At 45.5% G+C, this 12252-nt stretch overlaps 1 protein-coding gene across 2 annotated transcripts in view; it reads left to right on the forward strand.

Moving 5' to 3' along the window:
• Window positions 1–7911, forward strand: part of SIAH3 (siah E3 ubiquitin protein ligase family member 3) — a 72007-nt gene extending 64096 nt beyond the window's left edge. Inside the window, exon 2 of one of the 2 annotated variants that reach the window (XM_004054476.5) lies at window positions 1105–7911. In XM_004054476.5, the coding sequence (XP_004054524.1) occupies window positions 1105–1779 (675 nt within the window). In that variant the 3' untranslated portion in view covers window positions 1780–7911. The remainder of the gene's footprint in view (window positions 1–1104) is intronic. The other variant, XM_055359615.2, reaches the window with a different exon arrangement.
• Window positions 7912–12252: the final 4341 nt, after the last annotated feature.

The following is a 12252-nucleotide window of genomic DNA, read 5'->3' on the forward strand; positions in this document are numbered from 1 at the left end:
GAAGGCAGGCATCACTGGATGGGGGTGTGCTCCTGTGTTCAGAGTCAGGGGGCGTGAAGATGAATCCCAGTCTTTCACTTACCAGTTTTGCAGGCTCCATCACGTTATTACTGAAGCCTGTTTCTTCAACTGAAAAATATGAATCACAGTCTTCATGACACATGGAGGACCTTTGTCAAAACTGTAATTAATTATAAGTGTAGTAATGTCTGTGCCACCCACACCAAAAGACACAGTATCTATTGTGCTCACAGCTGTATCCCTGCAAGGCCCTGGCCACAGCAGATGCTCAATAAATGTTCACAGACACCTGATCAGAAGGCATCCTCACAGCTCTTGGTGTTTTGGGGGGCACTTGTGGGCATGCCACCATGAGGAACAGATGATGAGGAGATTCTCCAGGTGGAGGCTGCCTGGTGATGAGGCTCTGGGAAGCTGCCCTGAGGCAGAGAGCTAGAAATAGGGTAGATGTGTGCCTGGTGCGGCAAAGTCTCAGGAGTCACAGCGGGGACTCTCTCCTTAGGGACTGTAGTCCCACTGCACACGATCAGCTCTGCATCCCACCAGATGCCTTAGGACGCAGGAGAAGGGCGCCCAAGACAGGACAATCCCTGACTACACTGGAAGGACAAATGGGCATTATGTAAATTTTGTTCTAAAATTAATAACTATGACAAAATAGAAAAAAAAATCTATTGACCTCCATTGCCTGCACAAAATTATCAACAATATCAAAAAAGCAAAAAAAAAAAAAACAAAAAAAAAACAGCTGTCTTTGTTCTTTGTGATTGATGACCATCCTACTGCATGTTACTTGAGGAGGAAATTGCCTATTTGCTTGTGTATCTTATTAAAGAACCACAAAGGCATAAATACTGCATTTTCTTGGACTGACTTTTCAGAATCTCAACACCCCCCCACCCCAAGGCGCCCACTCTGTCCTTTGTGGTTTTGTTTGTTTGTTTGTTTGTTTTTTGTTTAAGAAATGAACCTTTCTCAGCCTGCACTGGAAGATCTGCTTTTTAACACTTTGAAATCAGGGGAGTGGCGGCCTGGGAGAGATGGGCCTCATCCCCGCACTGACGTTCTTCTCTTTCCTTACAGTATGTGTCCAGTCGGCGCGCCGTCACTCAGAGCGCTCCAGAGCAAGGCAGCTTCCACCCTCACCATCTCTCCCACCACCACTGCCACCACCGCCACCACCACCACCTCCGCCACCATGCCCACCCCCACCACCTTCACCACCAGGAGGCGGGGCTGCACGCCACCCCGGTGACGCCCTGCCTGTGCATGTGTCCCTTGTTCTCCTGCCAGTGGGAAGGCCACCTGGAGGTGGTGGTGCCCCACCTGCGGCAGATCCATAGGGTTGACATCCTCCAGGGAGCTGAGATCGTCTTCCTGGCCACGGACATGCACCTCCCCGCGCCGGCTGATTGGATCATCATGCACTCCTGCCTTGGCCACCACTTTCTGTTGGTGCTGAGGAAACAGGAGAGGCATGAAGGGCACCCCCAGTTCTTTGCCACCATGATGCTGATTGGGACCCCCACCCAGGCCGACTGCTTCACCTATCGCCTGGAGCTCAACAGAAACCATCGGCGCCTCAAGTGGGAGGCCACGCCCCGGTCTGTTCTTGAGTGCGTGGACTCGGTGATTACGGACGGGGACTGCCTCGTCCTCAACACCTCGCTGGCACAGCTCTTCTCTGACAACGGCAGCCTTGCCATTGGGATTGCCATCACCGCGACAGAGGTCCTCCCCTCAGAAGCTGAAATGTGAGGCCAGGAGCCACGGATGCTCCCCACACAGCCTCCCTAGGAAACGCCTGGGACCTCCCAATGCCAGGACTCCAGACTCCTTTTTATTCTTCTCCTGTCTTTCTTTCTTTTTTTTTTTTTTTTGTCTCAGGTACTTTGTGGGATTTAGTTTTTGTCTGCCATGGGCATTATATTATGTAAACATCCTGTAATTTAAGATCTTGGTGTGATGTTTGTCCTGCCTTGTTGGTGTTGCTTTATAGAATGTTTGTAAGACTTAATCAGAATAGTTTTTTCCTGTCACCTCCAAGTCCTTTCTCCGCTGGTTTTGAAAGGATCAAAACACCATCAAGCAGACTTTTGGGGTTGAAAGGAGGCTTAGTGTGAGAATCATTTCTTGTTTCTCTTTTCAGTCTATTTCAGAGCAAGCTAAATCTGAATGTGTGCAGTTGGCAGGTTGGGGAAGGCGCCCAGCTCAGAGATGGATCACATTTCAGACCATCCAGACATGACTCTGACACCTTCCCAGGAACCTCAAGGTCAAAGCTGAGCTAGCCGGGCATGAGGAGATCGTGTCTCCACCGCAGGGCTGGGGACTGGGCTAGAGGTGTCATTGTGTGCTGAGTGCTCAGGTTGATGCTGGGGCTCAGGAGAGTAGTCAGAGGCCCACCTTCCTGTGACGGGCTCTTGTCACCTTGTTCCCAGGCTGTGCCATCTTCTCCTGCTCTGGAATCAAAGTCCTCAGATTTTTGGTGCTTTCTTAAAAACCCCTTTGCCCTCTGTTGAGCAAGTAGTAGAAAAGAATAGGCAAGATGGGGGGTGGGGATGAAAAGCAACAGGAAAAAGAGAACACAAAATTAATCTCCCATCTCTGAGAGGGCACTCCCTCCTCAGAGAGTTTTATTATCAAGTTATAAAATCCATCAGTTCCTCCCTAGGGTGCAGTTCTTTCATGTCATGCAAAAAGCAGAACCAGGACTCATCATCAAATGCAAAGAACTCAGAGGGTGGCACCCACGATCTCTGACCTGGCGGGCTGGTCATCACTTACAAACCTGGGAGGCTCTCTTCCCTTTCCTCACTTTCTAAAATGCTCCTACCGTCCCATTCAGCACGTAGACGTGACCACGGCTCAAGTATGTATTCAGCACCTGTTGCAGTGTGAATGACACAGTGACGGAAATCCATATTTCCTCTGCTCAGGCTGCTTTCTCTTATTTGGTTGTCAGAACAATTCATCAACATCTTCTTGTAGAAGTCTCTCGTGTGTTTGAAGAAAGTCAGCATGTTTAGTCAACTTTGTCTTTTCTGTTCTAAGTTGGACACCTGTAAGCCTTCCCAGTAGGACCTCTTCTAGCTCCTTTTTATCGCATTTGTCCCCCCCTCTGGCTGCTCTCCAGACACTGCAGAAGTCAGGCACCCCATCCCCAGCACATTCCCATGACAGCCAAATGGGCCTTTGGCCAACCAGACATTACTCTCCGTGCCCTGTTCCTGCACCTCACCCCCTCAGCTGGGTCCTGGCAGGCGTCCAAGTGACTACTTAGTCTCAGGCAGGTTGCCCTGGCTGGCCATCTGCAATTTTTTCTCTACCAAAAATAACTGATCCTGAAACACAACACCCTTCCCCCAACAACTGGGTTAATTCTCCAGCCACTTTTGGTGCCAACTTACACCCCCATGCACCAGAAGGGAGGTGCCAGTCGATACAAGATTTAATAACAGAGGCTGCTCTGGTCACACAGTAATCGCTGGGCCCCTGGGGCTGAGACTGCATTCCATCAGAGCCCTGAGAGGGGCAAAAAACATTGCCACAGATGGAGGCACATGTCAGATGCTGCAGTCGCAAGAAAGGATTGGGGCCTGCGCATTCTTTGAGCTCTCAGATGCCCTGCCAGGGCACCAGCCACCCTCCTCCAATCACACAGATGCCCAAGAACACCTGAGGCTGGTCTGTCTGTGCGTGGAAAGACTGGCTGTCTTCCTCCTCACTGCATCCCCAATCCCCTTCCCAGAACCTAAGACCCCCTTGGCTGTAAGTCTTATGCCTTTAGAAGCCACAGGTCCTCTCCTGGTTTTTGAGACTCAACCACTTTGAAAGCATTTGTGTAGCATCACAGGTGCTCCAGATCAACAAACAAAACCTCATTAAGAATATAACTAACATTCACAGGGCCTTAGGGCTCCTGCAGACATCACCTTTGCCTTCTGGTTGTGCCAAGTTACCTGAGCCACACTGGGAATGACTTCAGGTTATTTTCACTGCACACAAGACTGTATTATGAATAAGTGATCCCAGATGGGAGCTTATATTTTGGTTCCTAGAAAGCTTTAGGACAAAGTATGGGAAATGTATTATTATCTTCCATCTACGGTGCTCCCCAAAAGGCCTCTCCATATCCATATGTGAAGAACTGGAGAAGAAGGAGCAAACTAACAACCAAGAATTGGGAATGGGAAATGGTACCAGCAGTTTGTATTTGAGCTTCACAGTTCCTGAAGGGCTCTTTGATTTGAGTCTCAGGTTAATCCTCATTAGTATCCTCAATATACTAACAGAATAGAAGTTCTAAGACATGAAGTGATCTTTTCAAGGTCACACATCAAGTGGTTAGACCACAACCAAAACCCAGATCAACTGACTGCAAACTTGGTGTTCTTGAAGTAAGACTGATCCGAAATATTCAGCAGTCTTGCCAGCTTACCAGTGGACTGAGGACCTGAGAATCAACTGAGTCTTTGTCCTGGGATAGTTGAGGGAGCAGGGAGAGAAAGACTGGAGTAGATTTGCTTTTAGAAGCATCTCTGCTTTAAGAACTAGGCCAGGGATGGTGGCTCACATCCATAATCCCAGGACTTTGGGAGGCCAAGGAAGGAGGATTGCTTGAGCTCAGGAGTTTGAGACCAGCCTGGGCAATATAGCGAGACTTCATTTCTACAAAAAAAAAAAAAATCAGCTGGGCATGGTGACACAAGCCTATAGTCTTAACTACTCTGGAGGCCAAGGCAGGGGGATGGCTTGAGCCCAGGAGGTTGAGGTCACAGTGAGCTGTGATTGCACCACTTGTAACTCCAGCCTGGGCAACAGAGTGAGACCCTATCTCTTTAGAAAAAAAAACAAAAAGCACTAGTCCACCTGGAAGCAGGGGGCCCAGGAAGTGGGTGGGCTGCATATGGAGGCTTCAGTGCGCCCGGCCCTTTCTGAATCCCTTTGCCCACACCCAGGTTTCTCACCTTAGAGTCCCAGGAGTCCCTGCACAGAACGCTGGGATCTGGTTGCCTCATTCACACCAAGGTGCTAGAGTTAATGACTCACTCTCTAAGGAGTAATTGCCTTTTAAAAGAAGGCCTAGAGAGACAGCACATTTAACAGTGAAAAATGAGTTACCAGTATCTGAACTTCAGGCATCTGCCAGAGGTTTTTTTCAGGAGGTGTGGAGAGAGGAGCATTCCTCCCCTTGAGGCTGAGCCTACATACATGGTTGACGCCGAAATGGAGGTCAGGCCACACGAAGATTGTCTTTAACAATTGGTATCTGCATGAATCTGTACCTGGTAAACCCCATCACTAGCTGTGGCTACTCTGGACATTTTAGGAATAGATCAGCATAGTAACCATAATAGTACTCATGGCTACCACTTATTGAGGCTTTTCTATATGATCCAGTAGGCTGTGTACTTTGAATATAGTAGATCATGTAATCCCCATAACAACCTTAGCAAGCAGGTGCTCTTTATTGTACTCATGTTATGGGTGGGAAACGTAAGCTAAGAGAATTTAGCCAACTTGCTTAAGATCACCCAGCTAGCAAATGGCAGAGCTGGGCCTGGGGCCGGGCACGTATGGCTTCTGACCAACAGCAACCATGTCATTTCTATGAACATATGGACCCAAGGCTCAGAAGGACCGAGTCATAAAGTGTGAATGGCATAGAGGCCTTTTAGTGCTTTCATACTCAATATGGCCTTTTAGCTCCCCTTTTTCTCCCTCTTTTTTCAACCCAAGACCTAGTGGAGTACTACAGCTGCTTGTATTCTGGTTGTTAATCTTTCAGGAATTTTGCAAGCTGATTGTTAATTAAGTACAGTCAGTATTAAAAATGATATACATTTACAATTAAATAAATTATATTTAAAGCAAAGGTCAAAAGTACTTAAAACTCATCACTTCCTAATTATTTCACTACTCTTTTTATTCTCTATGCTCCTGGGGTTATTTACATCTATCACATCTGTATGATGAACATGCTATATAATAATGTGCTACACCGCATCTTCCAGTTCCACATTTAGTGACGTCATGGTGATTGCTTGAAATTAGCCATGGTGGAAGTATTCACACCATGGAAATTAGCAAATGCTACTAGACAGGGATTTTTCTCCCTAGAAAGCCAGTTGTTAAGCACTCTATAGTACAATCATCCCTCAGTATCCTTGGGGGATTGGTTCCAGGAATCTCGTGGACACCAAAATCTGAAGGTGCTCAAGTCCCTTATATAAAACGGCATAGTATTTGCATATAACCTACGCAATCCTCCCATATACTTTAAATCATCTCTAGAGTACGTATAATACCTAATACAATGTAAATGCTATGTCAATAGTTTTTATACTGCATTATTTCTTATTGTTGTATTATTTCTTTTTTTTTTCCTGAATATTTTTGATTCACAGTTGGTGGAATCCACAGGTGTGGAACATGTGGATACAGAGGGTTGACTTAATACCACTGCCTAGACATTACTGATGAGCACAGCAGGGTGGGAGAGGGGACTTTGGAAGGAGAAGCAAGGCCCTGGAAGGCCATACTGACGAGGGCATAAATGACAGCCAAGCCAGCGGAACAGCAAATTGTTGGGGAAACACGAACTCTTCTGGAGAAGAGACTCTGAGGCTTAAGCAGCTTCAAGAGCATTTTCTGCCAAAGAGCACCCTCTGCTTTCCCCCCCGGACACTTCCCTATTGCTGTTAGTGTGGAAAGTTCTATTTGGTGGCTTTCATGGAAAAATTGGGCTCCACAAACTCAGCCTATTGGCTATCCCAATCCAAAAAGCAAAACCAGCTCTTTAAAGCTCAAATTTCCTGTTGCTTGTTCTTATAGGTCACCCTCCCTACCTCTTTCTTACATGCTGGCCAAAACCTAAAGAAATGTTTTACTTTGAAATTAGAAATTGGAAATATCTACCATTCAAGAGACACAGCAAGCAGTGGTGTCAAACACCACATAAGATGCATTATCACAAAAGTGGGACCCCCATAAAGCATGAAGCTGAGGGACAGAAAACATAATGAGCCAAGGAATGTCACATGAAGAACAGGGCCCGGGGCCTTACTTTCCTACTTGGCTACCTCACTTTTTTGCAACCCAGTAAGGACCCTGTTCACAATCCATAGCCTACCCAGACCAATACTCTTTCTAAATCTGGGGCACAGTTTCCACTAGGACAGGAGTCACTGGAAACTTCCAGCTAAGTCCATTGAAGCAGGCAGAATCTTCAAGGTCAATAGTGCATCAGTTACTCTGATCCCAGTGGTTTCAGTGGAAGGGATGGAAGAAGTGAGGGTTGCTGAAGTTTCTACTTGGATGCATTTCTAAGGGAAAGGGGAAGGGATCATGGGTGGGACCCCAAAGAGTTAGACTTTGATTGAGGTTCAGCTGCAAATAGCATCATGCGTGGCGTCTCCTAGTCAGATTGTTAAATTTCAGATTTTTTTGTTCATAAGATTTTCTTCAGGAATTGGTGAGTTCCCCATTGTGTTCACCTGGAAAATAGCCAGCTGAAGAAAAACTTCACTGAAAAGAAATCCGAGAGATCTAGTGTAGATAAACATTAATTTCCCCCCAAATCAGGTCATCACATGAACTACCTGGATTAGAATTTGTCTTTTCCAATATTTTCTGAAAGTATTTCACCTTGGCTACTATACTATAAATACTCCTCAACCTTTTTCAGTCTTTTTTTTTAGGGTATTGAGATAAGAAAGAGAAAGGAAATTGAGAAGCATTTTACTTGCCCTGAATTAATGTATATATAATTTTCTATGCTTTCTTATAATGTTAAAGACAATAACTTGAACAAACTCAAACTGCTACTTCATCTCTGCCCTCTCATAGAAAATGTCATTAAATTGCATTTGATATTGTTTCCTTCGACCCTTTGGAGTTGTTTCTGTGGCAGGTTCCTTTTCCTTCCACAGGCTATTGTGCAGCATGAAGGAATAGAAATGAAATGCTAAGAGGGAAAGTGCAATTATCAGGAAGTTGCCAGCTGCCACATTTGACTTATGCTTCATTATCTTCCTCCCCTGTTCTTTTCTGCCTCCATTTTAAAGTCGTAATTGAATGTAAAGAAGAAAGTGCTACCAGAGGTGAATTGAAGCCCTGGCAACTAACTTGCCCCCGGAACTATTCTAGCATACGGTGCTGCCCCGAGATGAGACACCAAAGCCTCTCACTGGATTGTAAAGAAAGAGACAGGGCTTCCCTCCCGCTCCAAGCACCCCAGTGTCCCTTATCTTTGCTCTCCCCTGCCTCCGCCTGACAATGCTGCCCCTGAAATTTACTTCTGGGCCTATCAGATCAGTTGTCGAGGCAGCCTTCATGGTTTAATTCTTTAATTTCAGGCCACTGTTAGTTACTGGCAAGATCAGGATTGAGCAGAGTTCTAATCCTATTGCCTGTCAATTCACTTTAACCTCAATCTTCTTCCCTGCCTCCTTACTCCCAAGACCTGTTTCCTGCTCTCACAAAGGCTTATAGCAAATGCCCTGAATTGATCTGAGTGATCAAAACTGACCGCATGGCCAGCATGAATATTCATGAGGCAACACACTATTCAGGCCAAGTCCTTTCTTGGGACCATTCTGCACCCCAGTAGTGTCTTAGATATGCACCTCTTTCCGCAAAGTACACTCAAAGACCTGCACCATGGTTGCTGAGTGCTGGAGAGAGAGATTTGCCTGAAAGAAGGGAGAAAGTGGCCCTCCTGAAACTAACCAGGGGAAGAGAAATCCAGCCCAACTCCAACCCTGGGATCCAGGGTTTTGGTTCCCAAATGTCAATGTGCTTGAGAATTACTTGGAAAACTTGATTTCTAAGTCCCAGAACTGGAGATTCTGACTCAGGAGGTCCAAGTGGAGGCCAGCATTCTGATTTTTAATAGTCTCCCTTGAGAGATTCTGCTAGGGGTGTTTGGCTGAACTTTAGGTTCTTCAATTTAGAGCCAGGCATCTGGTGAGACAAGTGGCCACAAGGAAGAAAGAAGCAGGTAAAGTCACCTGAAGAAGAGAGCTGGTGCTTCTGCAAGAGAGAGGAAGGCAGGAAAGTGACTGGAAATGGCCACAGTTACATTCTGACGGAGAAGCAATAAAATCTTAAATAGAGTCCAGAGAAGATAGCAGAGTAGTATTAGGTAGGAGGTCCCTGTCAACCAGTGCTAGAGGGAACACTAGACTTCTGTCATTTGGACATAAGAGGGAAAAGCAGAGGGGACAGAGGAGCAAGAGGAGGTTGTCCTGGCAGATCCAGACACAGGACCTCATCAGCATGACAGACGGACTGGAGCTGGCTGTGAGGCCAATGTGGTGCAGTCTCACTGCTGAGTGTCACACAGTCACAGTCCCCACAGCTTGGTGCTGATGAGGTGGCTGTGTAAATCTTCCTGTGAGTACAAAAGGGGCTCATTCTATAAATCCCTGCCTGGTTGGGATGGTAATTCATATTTAAATCTCTGCCCCCAGCCTTGACAGGGAGTTACCTAGCAAATCCCTGGGGAGGCATTTATTCATCCTGCAAATCTCCCCTGGCCACCTGAGCAGGGGGCCACCACTTCAGGGCCCTCCAAGGGGAGTGTGAATTATCAGACCTCTCTCTCTGGCAGCTCAGAGGTAAGCCCCACGTAAGCCTTGCCTACAGGGTGAGGGAGAAGGAAATCCCTGAACTAGTTCCTTATTAGCCTAGAGGTAGACAAGATAGACTCTGTGCACTCTCTGCAAGGGGGCCAATGGGAAAAGTATATATTAAGTATCAAAGTTGGGGGCTTTGATTACCACCCATTTAGGAAGTAACTGAATCTTCCATTCCCTCTGCCTCTTCCTTGATTCCAAATCAACTTCCATGAGTACACAGGAGGTGGACATTTCTTGATTTTTAGATCTGACTTTGCAAACAACTCTGGGAATTACAGATTTAAAAAATAAAATACAAACAGAAAAGCAATCACCCCAAAACACTGAAATGCTTCCAGGCCATTCCAAGGTGAGCTCACCACCCACCTCATGGTCCTGCAAACAGTGACAAAATCTAGGCCAATCAGCAAAACTCAAGGAAGTTCTCCTGAATGGCTGTATTTCCTAAACATCCAGCTCTGCACCTTCACCAACCAGGAAAGGTGCTCTATTGAAAAAAAGAATAAAAAACCCATGATCATAGACAGGCGCGATGGCTCACACCTGTAATCTCAGCCCTTTGGGAAGCCGAAGCAGGCAGATAACCTGAGGTCAGGAGTTCAAGACCAGCCTGGCCAACATGGTGAAATCCCATCTCTACTAAAAATACAAAAATTAGCTGGGCATGGAGGCTAAGGCAGGAGAATCACTTGAACCTTGGAGGCAGAGGTTGCTGCGAGCTGAGATCGTGCCACTGTACTCCAGCCTGGGTGATAGGGTGAGGCTCCGTCTCAAAACAAATGAACAAACAAAAAACCCATGATCACAGGAAAGAGTTTAGAGAAGTGGCCAGATCTGAGGATGAGGCACAGTTGAGGAATGGGCTTTAGAGGAAAGAGGGCAGAGAATAAGCTTCCTTGGTAAAATAAAGGACACCTAGTTAAATTTAAATTTTAGATAAACAATGACAACAACAAAACTTAGTGTAAATATAGCCCATTAAATATTTGGGACATATTTATACTAAAAAAGCATTCAATATTTATCTGGAATTCAAATTTAACTGGGCGTCCTCTATTTTTATTTGTGGAATCTGGCCAACCTAGGAGAAAAAATGTCCACAAAATGCATTGGTTTCATTGTGGGCACTGGTGGCTATCTGAAGCAAGCAAGCAGAAGGGAAAGTTCCCCCTGCCTTGCCAACTCTGCCCCTAACCTGGGGAGCTGAGTGTGTGGCCAATTACCTCTAGCCACAAGGCTGAAATGCTATAAGCCTGTTTTCTGTGTGGACACTGTTGAGGTGGAACATGACTCTGAATCTTAACAAGGCCAGGATAGCTTTAGATCTCAGAGTCTCGGATAACACGGGCACGTGCACAGAGGGAAGCCATGGCAATTTAGAAAGTAGTTCCAAGTCTTTGTGCACCATTAAGAAGAGAATTTCAGGACAGGATGTATCCTTGAGCAACAAAACATTACTGAATGCCTACTGGATGTTGGGCTTGCTGGAGGATCCAAAGAAAACAGAAGATTGGTCCCTTCCCTAAAGGAGTTTCTCAGTGCACTTTAGGAAACAAAACAAATGCATTTATACCTGCATCAAGCAACTATCAAGTGGTCCATTAGTTCCTGAGCAGCAGCCCAGTAGCAGTGGTTGGGTTGGTTTGCACAATTCCATAGATTAGGCCAATAAGCAGAAAATGAGCCCAAATGTATTTAGACAGCTTATTGATATAGCATCAGAAACATTTTGGTGCAGGTTCCTGGAGCCCCAGTTCCAACAAGACAACACAACAAGGACTGGGTGCTGCCTGTACATGCAGTGGATGGGCATTACAGCACAAAAACCCTGAGACTACGAAAGAAACCCTGATCTTATATGGGGCTGCAAGCAAGCCTGCTATCTTCTGCTGTGCAGAAAGAAACTATTTTTATTACCCTGGAATATAAGCAAATCTCTCTGAGGAGGGAATACTTCTATCTTTACTATTCTCAGATAAATAAATTTGCTCCACAGTGAATCACTGTTTCCAAGCTTATATAAACATTCCTGAAAAGATAGCTCTGGAGCAATTGATTATTCATGCCTAGACATGTAGAAACATGAGATTCATGGACAATTGTCTCCCAACAGCAATACACAGCCTTATATAATGAAGAGTTAATTAAATGATTAAGATTTTAACTGATGTGGTTTGAGAACGAGCTTGACGGCAGTTATTATGGTTAAAGAATGCTTTATCAAGGAAGAACTTGAGGTTGTCCCTGAAGACCTTGTAAATAATGTCCAATATTACCAGCCCATTTTATCCACTAAAACAGGGATCAGCAACTGTTTTCTGTAAAGGGCCAGATAATAAATATTTTAGGTTTTGCAGACTATATAGCCTCTATCACAACTATTCAACTCTGCTATTATACTGTGAAAGCAGCCATAGACAATATGTAAATGAATGAACGTGGCTGTGTTCCAATAAAACTTTATTTACAAAAACTGGCATAATCTGGATTTGTCCCATGGGCTGTGGTTTGTCAACTCTGCATTGGAACATACAACAATTAACATTCAAAGAGATGCAACAGGATAATCAATTGTGGGAGATGGTAG

This window comes from Gorilla gorilla, chromosome 14, assembly GCF_029281585.2.
Source record: "Gorilla gorilla gorilla isolate KB3781 chromosome 14, NHGRI_mGorGor1-v2.1_pri, whole genome shotgun sequence".
Classification (NCBI taxonomy): Eukaryota; Metazoa; Chordata; class Mammalia; order Primates; family Hominidae; genus Gorilla; species Gorilla gorilla.